The sequence below is a fragment of the Chelon labrosus genome (genome assembly GCF_963514085.1).
Source record: "Chelon labrosus genome assembly, chromosome: 15".
Classification (NCBI taxonomy): domain Eukaryota; kingdom Metazoa; phylum Chordata; class Actinopteri; order Mugiliformes; family Mugilidae; genus Chelon; species Chelon labrosus.
Genome location: NC_140348.1, coordinates 9781547 through 9796958, shown reverse-complemented (window position 1 = coordinate 9796958; position 15412 = coordinate 9781547). Strand labels below are relative to the sequence as shown.

The 15412-nt window shown below is 41.6% G+C and overlaps 1 protein-coding gene across 2 annotated transcripts in view; it reads left to right on the top strand.

Moving 5' to 3' along the window:
• LOC311500701 (RAC-gamma serine/threonine-protein kinase-like) overlaps positions 1-14657 on the top strand; it is a 39550-nt gene extending 24893 nt beyond the window's left edge. For both annotated transcript variants that reach the window (XM_084562252.1, XM_084562253.1), the window contains exons 3-11: positions 705-816; positions 3060-3204; positions 3799-3930; positions 4066-4131; positions 5025-5093; positions 6917-7039; positions 7697-7825; positions 13749-13963; positions 14465-14657. In XM_084562252.1, the coding sequence (XP_084418378.1) occupies positions 705-816; positions 3060-3204; positions 3799-3930; positions 4066-4131; positions 5025-5093; positions 6917-7039; positions 7697-7825; positions 13749-13963; positions 14465-14648 (1175 nt within the window). In that variant the 3' untranslated portion in view covers positions 14649-14657. The remainder of the gene's footprint in view (positions 1-704; positions 817-3059; positions 3205-3798; positions 3931-4065; positions 4132-5024; positions 5094-6916; positions 7040-7696; positions 7826-13748; positions 13964-14464) is intronic.
• The last annotated feature ends 755 nt before the right edge of the window (positions 14658-15412 follow it).

The following is a 15412-nucleotide window of genomic DNA, read 5'->3' as shown; positions in this document are numbered from 1 at the left end:
ACAATAAAAACGGCTTTACATGAAAATGTCATAGATAAAATGCTGGGAAATGCTAACAAAAAAAGAGGAAAAAAGAACCATACAGAAAAGATACCTACTAACTAACCCCACATACACATATAGACCTGAAAAATTTACCATGGACAGCATTGTGATGTCGTGACACACCGCGATTGTCGGTGGCGGAATGAGTCACTGTGAGAGATCTCTCTGATTGGCTGTTCAACTTAGACAAAGAGAGCAACAGCAAATACACAACATCGAAGGTCAAAGGGCACACAGATTGCTCTTCCCTTTTACCACTTCTTTTAATATGTTCATGGCTTGACCATCTATAATGAATAAACTGTAAGCCAACAGATCAGACTCAGGAGAGGTCAGATCTACAGCAGTTTGTAGCTCAGTTGCTTCATAGTGTCAGGTTTACCTTTTTTAAATGCCAAATACAGACTACTGCTGGTATGGAGAGTTATGTCCTCTCTCACAGGCTCAGAGTATTCAGCATGTGCCTGCTGGCCATTGGCTGTCGTCATTTGGCCTTTGTTGCTTGTGCTTTTTTTTTTTATGCTGGTTTAGTTGTAAGACCAAACTTCTAAGGAGCTCCCAGTTATTTTGTCTTTCTCTCTATTTGTACTGTTAAATCTTGAATTCCTGTTGTAATTGTACTGTAAAGACAGCGCTGTTCCTCTGGCTGCTTGTTGCAGAATGCCAGCTGATGAAGACAGAGAGGCCGAAGCCAAATACCTTCATCATACGCTGCCTCCAGTGGACAACTGTCATCGAGAGGACCTTCCATGTCGATTCGCCTGATGAGAGGTCAGTTAACAGACAGACAAAAAGACAAAAAGCTCATTACAGCAAACTACGTGTGAGATTTCTCTCACAGGAGCAGTTTAGATACAAAATCAGCAGTACAGAACTAAAATGTGTCATTTTCGATTTCAATTTCAATTCAATTTAAAAACATTATACATGTCTTTAAAAATAAACAATATATTTTCTTGTCAGATAAAAAAAGAAAAAGCGTATGGATAAATGTATTGCCAAGGGCAGAAATACTGTGTGTATGAGGAGGCTTGTACTGCAGAGAATTTATGTATTTTTGGTGGCGTGAGAGAGAAAGGAGCGGGTGAGAGAGACAGAGTGGAAAGGAGACCTTTCAAGTAGCGTTGGCATAAATTCTCCAGCTGCTCAGTTCCTTTCTGAGGAGCTGAGGTGTTTATCTCCAGAAAATGAACAGCTTTGCCCAGAAGACCACAGATGCTTCTGTGCATCCTTTGAGTTTGTGTGTGTTTTTTTTTTTTTTTTTTTTTTATGTGTGTGTGGGTTGCAGCTGTCTGTCCAACTTTGTCAGCGTTATATGTTCCTTTTGTAATAGTTTTGCCTCTAGATAATCAAATAAACGTTTTATAGTTAACATAATAACTTTCTGTTGATTAGTTTATGAAGTGTATACAACATGCAAGACTGCAAGTGGACGACTGTGAGCGCCAGATGTTTCTATGTGTTGTAGAAATGTGTGAGTGAGTGTGCACAGGATTTGTGCATCATTGATGTTTAAGTGGGTGGGAAAGAAGAAGAAGTGTGTGCCACAACTGGTTGTTTGTGCTTCTATGAATGTGTGTGTGTGTGTGTGTGTGTTACTGTATCGGTTGTACTGTACCAGCGCTGGCAAGGCTCCAGCTACCGCAGCCCCAGCCGTGAACAGAGAGGGTGGCACGTGTTGGCATGGCGCCCGACTGTAGGCAGGCCCATTATCTCTCATTAGCAAAAAAAAACTCATTACACAAAAAACACTCTAACCGAGAAAGAGCATTTATCTGCTGCCTGACCTTGACAGAGTTCCCGTTGCTTTTTACGTCGCTACACACACACATCATAGGTGCCACAAATTGAGTGCTCCTCTGTTGTAGATGGAGTGTAACTTGAGTTTGCCCTTGTTTTGGAGTGTGTAGGGTATGCTCAGAAGTCTTTGCAGAAGAAAGGGATTCAGATCTTAAAAACACACTCGTCTGTTTAGGTTCAGATGGATGTTTTCTTTTTTGCAGATCCCACAAGGAAACATATGGGCATCTAACTAAACATAACAAGAGACACAGAGGTGATTTTTACGAGTCAGACAGGTTTCATTATTACAAACTCCTCAAAATATACTTACTCTGGGTAAGTATATTTTGAAAGTGCATGCTTGTCTGAGGATTTATGAATATTTGAATAGCAGGACACTGTTAAAATCCTAGAAATAACTGACTCTTCTCTTCTCTTCTCTTCTCTTCTCTTCTCTTCTCTGAGAATAAATCACTATATTAAATTCACCCTGGTTAAATACAGTTAATGTTCCTACACATCCTGATGCATTGCTGGCCGTCTGCTACAGATGATGATCACGCACACGCACACACACACACACGCCCACGCACACCCACCCACACACCCACGCACACCCACCCACACACCCACCCACACACACACACGCACACACACACACACACACACACAGAGACAATTAAACTCAGTCTTTCTCTCAACAGATGTTGAACAACACTGCTAATGGAAAGTCAATGGGGAGGAACAATGTTAGCAAACAACAGCGCATTGTTCCCTCTAACGCATTGGTGTGTGTTGTGTACACTCATCCTCTCTTACACACATACACAGGCTGCTAGGCATTAGTTCTGCTCTATGATCATTGCTCATTTGGTTGACTCTGTAGTTGATCATGTTTCCTCGCAGTTGAACAAAAAGGTGTTTATGTTAATTGAAAACACTTAAGCTCCTTTAAAAACCTGGTTAGATAAGTGCACAACTCATACTATTTGAAAATAGATCCAAATTCATATTTTACACCTGTGTAATGTTTTGCAGTATAATGGGATATGTGTTATGTATTACTATATTTATGTATGTTTTTATGTGTGTATTAGGCTGTTTGTTCAGTTAAGCGTATTGCATCAGGCCAAAGGTTCAGGCACAGATGTTCAGTGCATTAAAGGAAAACAACATTACTAGAGTGTCAAATAACAGTAACTTTGTTCATCTTTTGTACGTTCTAAACCCAGAGATGAGTGGACAGAGGCTATTCAAATGGTGGCTGACAAGCTGCAGAGGCAAGAGGAGGAAAGGATCCAGTGCAGCCCCACTTCCAACATCGACAACATGGTTGAGGAGGAGATGGACATCTCCACTACACACCACAAACGCAAGGTAACAATGCACAGACAAACAAGCACATGCTCACATAATTTTAAAAGAAAATATTTCAGCTGTACCATTTTTCATTACCATGTAATGGGTTATTGCCTTTGACTGCTTGCAATTTAAAAAGAATTGTCTTCTCACTCACAGGTTTGTGTCAAGTAATGAAAAATCCACAGTAATAAGGATGTATTTTTTATTAATTTTTTCTAAAATAAAATGCTCTACTGAGTAAAAGCAGCAATGCAGAGCATGTTTTATAATCTACGGTTGAAGGCATCAGCTCAAATGTTCATTACTCCCTACACTCTAAAGGTTTTGTAACTAACAGCTCAGTAAAAATCTGTTTTTTATTATACAGTATATCTATAAACTGTTGGTTGGATGGGAGCACAGATTATAAGGCATCATTCAATCAATTCAAAAAATGTGATCATAATGTGATCATGTTGCTTAAAATGTACTCAAAATCAATATTTGTACAGGGAAAATCTTTAAAACATTTTTAATGATTTACAGCCCTACACAGCTCTTGGACATAAAAACGTCCCAGTTCAACTTTAGACATTAATGACGTTGATCTTCGTTGTTTCTCTCCACCAGACAATGAGTGACTTTGACTACCTGAAGCTGCTGGGAAAGGGAACCTTTGGTAAAGTCATTCTTGTCCGGGAAAAGGCCAGCGGGAAATATTATGCCATGAAAATCCTTAAAAAAGAGGTCATCATAGCAAAGGTCCGTCTGGCATCCTGCTTTTGTTGATCTATCTTTATATTAAATAGACATCAAATTGAAGTCATCTTTCAGTCTGTTTTATTTCTCATTTAGTTGTTGCGTTGAAAGTGTTTTGACTGATTCTCATCTATACAGGATGAAGTGGCTCACACACTCACAGAGAGCAGAGTACTGAAAAACACCAGACACCCCTTTCTCACTGTAAGTATCTCATACATAACTGGTTTAAATTCATACATGTGTATGTATGGAAAATGTTCTGACTTCTGTAAGAGTACATGCGACACATGTGCACACACACACACACAAACAGCACATTGATCCTCTCCTGAGGCTAATTATGAGTTAGACACCAAATTGTTGTACTTTAACGACTGCATCTGTTAGCTTTGATGTACACACATTAGCTGCTGCTTATTTCACTCACACTCGCTTGAAACATTCACGCACACATACACTATTGAGAAAGCAATTACAGTTCAAATCTGAGTTTACCTCGTCACACCTGCAGCCACAAAGAGACTTAGACCAACTGTTCTTTTGTTTAGTGTCTTTCTCCCTCAAAAGAAAACACATGACTACTTCACACATGCACGTACTTGCTTTGAATAAGCAAATACAGACATAAACAATTTGAAGCTAAGAATGGTCACGTTTTGGTCCTCCTGCTGTTCTAGTTAAAATGGGACCAGGCGTCTTGCTGTGTACAAAATCGTTCACTCACTCATTTCACACTTCACTTTGCAGGGAGTTCTTATAAAAGACAGAATTATTTTGTAAAGTAATAATGAAAAACAATATTTAATGCTTTTCAAGTTATCCCCCTGTGCAACTGGTTATGTCTGTGATGATGTTGATGTGAGGGCTGCTGATTGGTAACAATCAGTTGTATTCCACATCGTCCATTTCATTGTAGGATGTTTTGGGTCCACCATATATTCTTAGATTATTTTAAAAAACAAAATGACACAGTAAACGCAGGACTGTACACTGGATAATAAAGTGGATGAAATGGTTCACGTATGGTGTTGTGTTTGGGACACACCTGAATGAATTCAGTTATATAAATTGTCTGTGTGTTCTTTTCCTTTCAGTCACTGAAGTATTCATTCCAGACTAAAGACCGTCTCTGTTTCGTCATGGAATATGTGAATGGAGGAGAGGTAAGATGCACACACATGCTTTCTGGATGGTTGTGCTATATGTGGTTACACATCTTTGCGTTACTGCTTTGTTACTCCAGTTAAACCACAACTCCACCACAGTAACTGACAGCAATTTGACACTCCACGTACTTTCTGTGTTGGAGCTTAGGTAACATAAATGACATATGTACAGTAGTTTTTGTGTTATTACATGTGTTTTAAATAATGTATCAGTTTAAAGATACCATATTCAAAGACTGTCTCCTCAACATATGTATGGGTTTTTAAATGTTACACGGGGCACTATATTGGAATTCGTGGCATGCTACTTTGGAGCAGCAGTGAAGCAAAGGAATGTTTAAACGTGCAAACACTCAAGAAGTGGCTAAAGTTTGACTGCTGGATTGGTTTCTAACGCAGTTAATTTGCCAGCCAACTGGCCTCTTACTTTCCTTATCGTCTCTCTATTCTGTTTCCTCCCTCTCCTGCTCGTGTCTATTTATGAACACACCTATGGGGCAGATACAGCCAGGATGACAGTCGGAGACGAAATGAGTTTGGATTCCCCCACTTTTCCATTTCTCAGATTTTTAATCGGTCCGTTTTTGCAATCTTGGTTCATTCCCTTAGTGTACCTGTCACCTGCTCCCCTCCCTGTTAGTTAGGCAGACGCACGCACACGCACATACACACACAAGCACGCAGAACACCAACGAACACGCATACTTAGACAAACACGCACAGCAAATTTTTACCTCAACTGACAAATTGTGACCACACATGCCCCATGCACACACACACGTGCGCATAACCCATTACAAACCTGCCACAGCCACAGCTGCCAGTACACTGATGAAGGCCCACCTGTCGTGTTACCCCTCTCACCGCACAGTCGCCACACACACAAACACATGCACACACACAGACACCATTGGAGCAAGGTGGTCTGTGAGCATCACTCCAGTGGCCATATGCAAACCTCCCTGAACAATTAATGGGGAGATGTGTGCCCCTTGGCCTCATGGGTAATTTGTACAACTTGACTGGTGCGGCACAGCAGGCTGGTGTCATTTTGGTGCCACATGTGTGTCTGTGTGACAGTGACAACTTGACAACTGACAGCGAGGGAAAACTAAGAGAGAAAGGGAATTTGAGGTGAGCGATTTGAAAGCAAGACAGAGAAGAAATGGGAGGTCAAGCTACCTGGGGAAAAAATGTGTACTCTTAAAAGTATGAAACTTAGCTTCTTGCCACAAACACAGAGAGGTGGATACGAGAACGGAGCAAACGAAAACGGAGGCTCAAGGGGCGAGGCCAGTTAGGCCACTAATGAGTGCTACACTGGAGGCAGTTGCGGGGTGGTGTGGGGTGGTGTTGGCTGCGGCGGCAGCGGCGCTCGGCCTGTCTTTAACTAGACTGGTGTATTGATTAAACCCTTGATTTGGCCCCCATCGCCAAACTCCACGCCAGCGCCGTGCCAACCTAGCCCAGAGGGTAACGTGAAGAGGTGTGTGTGTATGTGTGGTGAGGGGGCTGCTAGATGAGGCGCCAGCTGCCGAGTGCCTCCACCCGCCCTCCTCCGAGACGCCCCCCCCCCCCCCCCCTCCTCAATGCAACCCCTCTCCACATGCATCCCTCACACACACACCCCCCACTCACCCTCCCTCCGCTATCTATCATCTCAATATGGTGCGGGCAGCCAGTTTGTGTTGTGCTAATTTCCTCCAATAAATCAGTAATTATTGCTGTGCCGTCCCTGCTGTCTCTCCCCCCTCTTTCTCCCCCACTCCCTCTCTCTTACTCTCCCTCTCACCCTCTCTTCCTCCATCCTTTTCCCGCAGCTGTTTTTCCATTTGTCCAGAGAGCGGGTGTTCTCAGAGGAGCGCACGCGCTTCTACGGTGCAGAGATTGTCTCAGCTCTTGACTACCTGCATTCAGCCAAGATTGTGTACCGGGACCTCAAGGTAAACAGAAACAGAGATGGGAGGCAGACTGGGGGGCATGGATGAGAGTGATCAGATATTTGAGGGAGAAGTTCTTTTGTGTTTGGCCCCCCAACTCTTGTGTTGTTGGGTTTTTTTTTTGGGTTTTTTTGTTGTTGTTGTTTTTTTCATCCATCCGAGTGGCTCAGGATGTGTGGTAATTAAAGAGTGGGACAGGGACAAGCTCACACAGACATAAAGCAGTAAAGAATTGCAGGCAGGGAGCGAGTGAAGGGAGGGGGTGGGGAGGGAGGGGTGTGCTGATGCCACAGAGGTAGAGAGGTAGATCGCTCTGTCTGAGTGCCTGCCTGGCAGCCTTGGCCCCAGCCCTGCTCAGAGCAGCCAAGAAAACCGAAAGGAAAAAAAACAGACAGAGTGAGAAAAACACTTCAGCCATTAAAATTAAAAGGTTGAGTGGCTGCGCTACATGCCTGAAGTTTATTTCCCTCCTCTTCTCTGAGTTTTTGTGTCTGAGAGCTTGTACTGCCACTTTGTGGGGTAATACAATACAACTGTCCTCTTCAGATAAGTAAAACCTTGACTCCACAATGCACAAAAACTATTTTATTCAGTTAACAAAACAGTACCGTATTGGTTCTCTTCACAAATTGTGAGATGTGTGTTTCATTTCTTTTCCAGTTGGAAAACCTGATGCTGGATAAAGACGGTCACATCAAGATCACTGATTTTGGATTGTGTAAAGAAGGCATCACTGACGCTGCTACCATGAAGACCTTCTGTGGCACACCAGAGTACCTTGCACCTGAGGTAATGTTTTCCTTTTTAATTGTTCTCATTTGATGTGACTCTTTATATTTTTCTGAGTTTCTCTGTCATTTCTTGAGCCTTTCCACCTTTTTTTGTTCTTTATTGCTTTATCACTTCTTGAAGTGTATTAAAGTAACTTCCACCTATATTCTTCTTCACTGAAGCGCTCCCACTTTGCTTTGATATTCAGTAGAATTCTACCTTTATCTGCATTATTTTATGTAGCACCTAAAGGGAAATATGTATGTTGTGAAGTGACAGCATCTATTAAAACTTCATGCCTTGGCAGTCTCTGGCGAAGAAATAAGGTAAATAAGTATCAGTCAATCAAAGAATGTACTGTCTGTCTACTAATATTTGCAACATCATTCTGATCAACCTGAATATTAGTCACCAAAGCGGTCTGCACAGGTACAAGAAAGTACAGGTACACTGGATTCCTCAGCTTTTTTATTAAAAAAAAAAAACAGCAGAGAAGGAGAAATAAATACTAAGTGCACACTATTATACACTTTGTGAAAAGTTTAGAAATATAAAAATACACAGTAAATTTCTTTACATATAGTTATTACACTGAAGTTATTGCACACTGTGGTGAGGGAAGGAACAGCTCTCTGTATAACAGAAACTCATAGAGAGAGGGGGTGGTTTGGGGTAGTTGGATGACAGAAGAGAGAGTATATCACAGAAGACATAAAACAAAATGATTGTTGTTGTGTTTTTATACACGTGAGATGCACAATGCTGACATTTTTCACATTATGGTTATATTAAGTGTCCAGAGTGGCCAGATGTGATGGAACAACATCTATAAAAAATGAGAACTCTTTATGAATTGCTTCAATCAACTGATACGGTAAATGAGAAAAAATCTCAGTGACTGTATGTTACATTCTGGAAACTGAGCAGATTGAGGCCTTGTACTACATAAGCGTCTGTGTCATCCATTAGGCAGCGTTTCCACCAGGATGGCCCTTGTGAACTATGGGACCCCTGTTGCCCACTGTACAGTGCCTGTTTATCTACAACAGCCCTGGCTGGTTAGTTAAGCTACCAGGAACATTACTAATTTTTGGTAAATCGGTGTAATTGGGTAGTTTCACGAAGGACCAACAGGAGCCACACGTACTGTACACTTGAATTACGAAGTGATGATCCAGGGACTCGCAACCCTTCACCTCTAATACACTGTGCGTCGTAATGACTTTTTAAGACCTTCTTATGGTGGAATTTATGTATGTACATTTTCATTTGCGGATTTCACAGGCAAACAGTTTCCATAATATCAGGGTGAACAATAAATATGCATTTTATGCGTGTGAATGAGGGTGTTGGTTGAATTGGGAAAGGGCACAACACATTCCTTACACACAAACACACACACACAACTACATTCTTCATCCCCTGTCCAGTCATCAGCGCTGCCTCACTCGAAGGCCAGCAGATCAACTGGCGAGAGGCTTGCAGGACTGTGGGTGGTGGAGACAGAGCGATGGAGATGTGGAGATGAAGGCAGGAGGGGAGAGGCATAGTGTATATCCCACTCAAAAAAGTATGGACGACAATTTGGCGCAGCATTTTGTGCCTTTTTTTTTAGAGTCCCTTCCTTTGCGTGCCAAAAGCTGATTGGAGGCTGTTGGTTATTTTTCACAGGATGTGCGTCTGTGTGCGTTTATGTGTGTGTGCGCTGTGTGTGTGATTGCAGTAGAAAGTGCGGGCTAAAGCGAGGCAGATGGCGGCAGATGGGCGAGGTTGGAGGAAGGTGCTCGGAAAAAACCTGGAAATCTACACCACCGCCGCCGCCACTCGCCCGCCCGCACGCTCTGCTCGCCCGCCCGCGTGTAAAAATAACACAGTTTGCTCGGAGCCAAGTTACAGAGATGCAAAGTAGCCGGGATTAAAAAGAGAAAGGGGGGATGGGGGTTGAAGACAGAGGAAGATGAGAAGGGAGAGAAAATATTTGAGGGTTATAGGAGTGAAATTCAGACAGTTCCTGTGTTTGCCGTCAGTGAAAAGGGCAGATGAGAAATGAGTAAAGGGTGCTTGTGTCTGCTGTGTGCCTGAAGGGACTCATAAACAGACACTTCAGTAACACAAGGCAAAGTGAATAATTCTTCAGCTGAATCTGTAAAGCATCAGTTTGAAGTGTTGTTTGTTTCAAGGATAGTCAAAAATAAAAAGATTAGCGTGGGATTAATGAACAATGAGCAGTGTAAGGTCTCTGCAAAGCGATGGAACAGGATCAGAGAAAACACATTTATTTGAAATACTTCTGAAAGTGTTATAAGGGATGAATTTGGGATGTTTTCTAACTGTTTGTGCTTGTTTGTGTGTTGTGTATGTTGGACTTGCTTTATTGTAAATGCTTGTTTAACGTAGGACAGTCCCCTGTCATATTTCAAAAATGTCAGCACAATATTAACATAAATGAATCTCCACAATATGACACTTTGGTCTCTGAAATCAGTATGGAATTGTACACTTGCAAGTTCATCAGGTACACTAGTAGTGTACTAAATTTTAGCTTCATGAATGTTATGGTATTCTGCATTTATTTAAAATAACGGAGTACTGCTGAATCAACTGTGTTAACCTCCTGACTACCAGGAAAATAAATATTGTCCAATCACATTTTCTTTTTAAATTTCACTATCTTTGTAAGGTATTAGAATACTGAAAACATTTTTTTGAAAAAAAAAGTTATTTTGAAGATATCATATAACTGATAGACGACATTTTCCTTAATGAGAAAGATTAAGGTACTAAAACCCCACCCCTTCACAAAGCCCTAAATATCCTCTGTAGATAGCAAAGGGAGTTTATTCAGTAGTATGCAGCGGGTGGGAGATATTCAGGCTCCACAGAGGACAAATTTGGACTACTGGTAATCAGGAGGTTAATCAAAATAACAGAAACACTTGTGTGTTTAATTCAATACAATTTAATGCCACCACAAACTACATCTTTAATATTGATCATCCAACTGAATGTCTCAAATTAAATTGAACATTATAAGAGTCATGAAGGGGTATTTAGAGTAAGACTGCTGTATTAGAATGCATTAGTTAACACTAGTGTACCTAATAGTATGTGTGTGAGTCTATGTTTACAGTATATAATGTGTGTGTGTATGTGTGTGTTTTTCCTCTACTGGGTATCTGGGCTGGTACAGCCACAGGCTGTGTGTGCTTGTCCTGTCTCATCTAGTTCTGTCTAAGCTGCCAAAGCCCTCGTCCTGCGAGCAGCAGCTAGCTGCCACATGGCTGCCCCAACAGGGACCAGGACAGGACAAGACCTTCTACCCCACTGCTGCTTTTAATCAGACCTTTCCTCTTCCCTCCTGTCCTCAAATGTTCACCCCTTCTCCTCTGTTATCTCATTTGTTACTTCTTCTGTGTTGTCCTATTTATTTGTCCTGTCTTTTTCTAATTTATATACACACACACACACACACACACTCACAGACACACACACTTCAGTGCCTCCATGCCTAGGGCTGTGGGGCAGCATTCTGGCTCTGTGTGGATTAATCTGCTCCCTGCCTGCAACCGAGCTGCCACCACTTTCTTTGGTCCCAGGACGGACGGGCACACACATGCAAACGTACACGTCTTCATACATATTCTAACATGCACATACATATACATGCCCAACCGGACAGCTTGATTTGTATATATTTCTGCACCTTTTTATTCAAAGATTCAACACAAAGTGCACACACTCTATAGATCAGCACCAAAAAAAAAATGTCTCTGAATTTCATAAACCGTAAACTGCCCGTGTGTGTGTGTGTCAAGCTGCAGGGACTGAAACAACAACAAATACCTCCTAGTTTGCTTCACTCTCAAAACTTTATGAATTTGATGAGGATGGATAAATATTCCATCTGCTGTGTGTGTCTGACAGTCTCCCAGCAGTCTAAGCCAGTGTTATCCCTCCAGCCGTACCAGTCAATAGTATATCTGGAACTGGCGGCAAGCTTCTCTCTCCCAGTTCTTCTCTGCAGCTGCCAACTGGGTGACCAGCTTTAATTCTTTCACAAATACATATTCACACATTAAATAGCACTCATAGTTCTCTTATTCACTTCCACGTACAGTACATGTCGAGTTGCATACACTGAAGCAGCCACATGCATCATTAGCAGTTTAGTGTCAAGTGTGTGAGCTCAGTGAGTTAATGACCAGCTTTCTATGGTGTTGAGCTGCTGTGGAAACTCGCAGGCAGCTGTTTGGTGTTTTTACGTGCCTGGTGCATGATGACATTACACACGATTTAGAGCTGGGAAACCTTATGCGAACCTGACACTTGGGATGGGAAGAAACTACTGTGTAAATTAAGTCGGCTCTCTGTCTGCAACACTTTTTTGCACATGGGTGACTTTAAATTACAGCAAGAGAGATGTACACCTTTTGCCCACGATACAGTTATTTACTGATTATATGAACTTCATCACATAAAACTGATTTATACACAATAGTCTCCTACAGATTCATTTTGAAATATCATACTCATGGTTATTCATTTCTAAAATGCTGGCAGTTTTGTCTGAAACTCAAATTTTATGAATTCAAACCAACCTTTTTTAACTTTGAAAGAGCCATTGAAGTTCTGTTGAAGTTTGAGCATATGTCACTGTGAAACATCAGAGCACAAATATTCAGTATGCATTACATTTAAACGTTTATGTTTTGCATAGCTCTGTGGTTTTCATGCAGTCTGCAGTTTGACAACTGCCCTGTCTGCTTCTGCCACACAGCTGCCCCTAATGATCGGTATTAATGCAGTGTGCAGTATATGCTGTATTTTAAAATGTTTTAAATGTCATTTAGTGTGTAATTGTGTCATGCAATTTAAGAACAGTTGTGTTACACACAGGTATTTGTGTGTGTATGTTTGTGCATGTTAGCATTTGCTCACGTCCACCCTGACTGGTCCATTATTAACAGTGAGTGAAATGTTATTATTATTGGCAAGATGTACAACATATGCCGTTTTGGCTGCTCTCCAGTTCTGTATGTCTGTCTGTCAGTCACACACACACACATGCAACATAAGCACTAATGCACACTCATCATGTTAATAAGCTTATTATGTTAATGAAGGCCTCAACAGCTCCTGAAATACTGTACCTCTCTCTGTGCCTTCTTCTCCTCCTCCTCTCGCTTACAGAAGTGAGCAAACGGGCACATGAGAGGATGAAAGAAGGAGCGAGCGCGGGATGGCATGATTAGAGGATGGAGAAGGCAGGATAAGACGGGATGGAGAGGACAGTGCAAGGAGAGCAGGCAGGGAATAGGAGTAGGAAGGCAGCCCAGACACAAGACTTTGATACCAAAGTGACTTACTACACAGCGCATCTTCTCTCAACACATACACACAACACAGCAGCTTACAGACAGTACCTGTGCTACCCAGCTTGGAGGTTGGACTGGCCTTGGTTCAGGTTGCAGACTGTTCCTGCCTTTTCCATCCAGGGACATTCCTGTCTGTCTCTGCCAGCAGAGGATCAGTGTGCCAGGGAGAGCTGGCAGCAACCAGGGGGGCATCTGGTTTGCCACGCCAACACACTGACTCCCTTACTGTAACAGGGGCCTCTGAAGACCTGCCATCCCATGATGTTTGCTTCTGTATGTGTGTCTGCGTATTTGGGACCTGACATCTACACCTTAGTCCCTGTTATCTGTTCATCTCCAACTACTTTTATTGTTTTATTTATCCCTCCAGTGTAATGGCACATGACTGTCCTTTGCTGCCGTCTTCACTCGTCTGTTTCTTTCCTAAATACCTTGGGCAGTCCATATTGTCCAATAAAATAAATGCAGGAAAGCAGAATTAAAGCAGATGTCCAATAAAACAAATGGTCCATTAGGGAAAAAAAACAGTAATTATGAATCTTTGTCTCTCCTTCTTCTGTCCTCAGGTCCTGGAGGACAATGACTACGGTCGGGCGGTGGACTGGTGGGGTTTGGGTGTTGTGACGTACGAGATGATGTGCGGCCGACTGCCATTCTACAACCAGGACCACGAGAAGCTGTTTGAGCTCATCCTCATGGAGGACATCAAGTTCCCACGCACTCTGTCGTCCGACGCCAAGTCCCTGCTGTCTGGCCTGCTCATTAAAGACCCTAACAAACGGTATGTAACCTGAAACAAAAGAAAGGAAGCATAACAAATACTACATTCTTTTTGCCCATATTTGCCTGGGAGCAGTTTAGGAGCAGTTTCTCGGTCACTATATATTGGCCACTGAGGAGTTCATTTTAGTAATTTTGCTGAATGTAATTACTGATACCTAAAGGAAGGGCACAGCTTCCCACACATTGTCTCTTTGAGTGGTGGTATACTTATTTACAGAGTTTTGGTCAAAACCTTCATCATACATATGAAGATTAGGCTCTGATCATCTGAAAGTCTGATGTTTTATAGATTTTTGAAGAAGAAATGTCTTTACATATTTACCTGGATTGCAAAGGTTTTTCATTCCCTAACTGATCTAGTTTCCTAAGACTTCTGATTGAACAGTTTCCCCAACATTTCTGTTAACAGGTACCAGCAGTATATGAGAATCTGTAGTTTTCACTTGGGAAAACTTTATTATTTCCATCTTCAACTACCTATTTCTTTCCTCCTCTCTAGGCTTGGGGGAGGACCAGATGACGCCAAAGAAATAATGAGACACAGCTTCTTCTCTGGCGTTGACTGGCAGGATGTCTATGATAAAAAGGTATGGGGCAACGTGACATGTTTAATGTCATGTCTAAATTGGGTGCTTGTCCAATCTTTCATGTCTACAAGTAGGGCAGAAAATAAGTCACTATAAAGCTATGTACTCAACAGTCAGTTTTGTTACATTTGGTGATTGTGCAGCGCATTAGACTTGGACAGACTTTAATCATCCACAAGGGAAATTGTTTGGTCACAGTAGTAGCAGTGGTAAAAAGAAAGATAAAATAAAATAAAAATAAAGTGAGATTAAAATAAAATAAAAAATATAAGTAAAAATCTAGTAAAATAAAATAAAATAAAATAAAATAGTATAAGCAAAAAATTTACAAAATTAGCATATGAACAAATGTACAAGAAATAGAGATAGAAGTAAATATATATAGGAAGGATTAATAAGGTGCAATGATGTGCATTAACATGAATAACATGGAGTTGCAGAAAGGTGAGTTGTTGTAAAGCTGAAATAGAGTAGGGCATGAAAGAAGTCCTGTAAAATGATTCAGAGTCAAGGTAACGCCATTTAATAAATAATCTATAAGCATGCACAAGTCAATACTGACGGACACCTGCTTGAGGCACAAGGGTATTATAGAGAGGTGTGACTTTGTATCCTGAGTCTGTGTATGTGTTTACTGTGTATGTGTTACACCACCAAGTGAGTCAGGTCCTGTGTGCTAACACTTTTAGCTTTAGCTTTTAGGATCACATTTCTGAACACTGAGATGGTGAAAAGCTACTTTTTTGATGCAAAGCCGAGCCTCAAAAATAACTGATCTCCTGCTTCTGTCTTTTCTCTGACTTTTAGCTGCAGGAAGTTTTATAACATTCATGTCCTGCAAGCAGTGGTTTTAGTGTCTG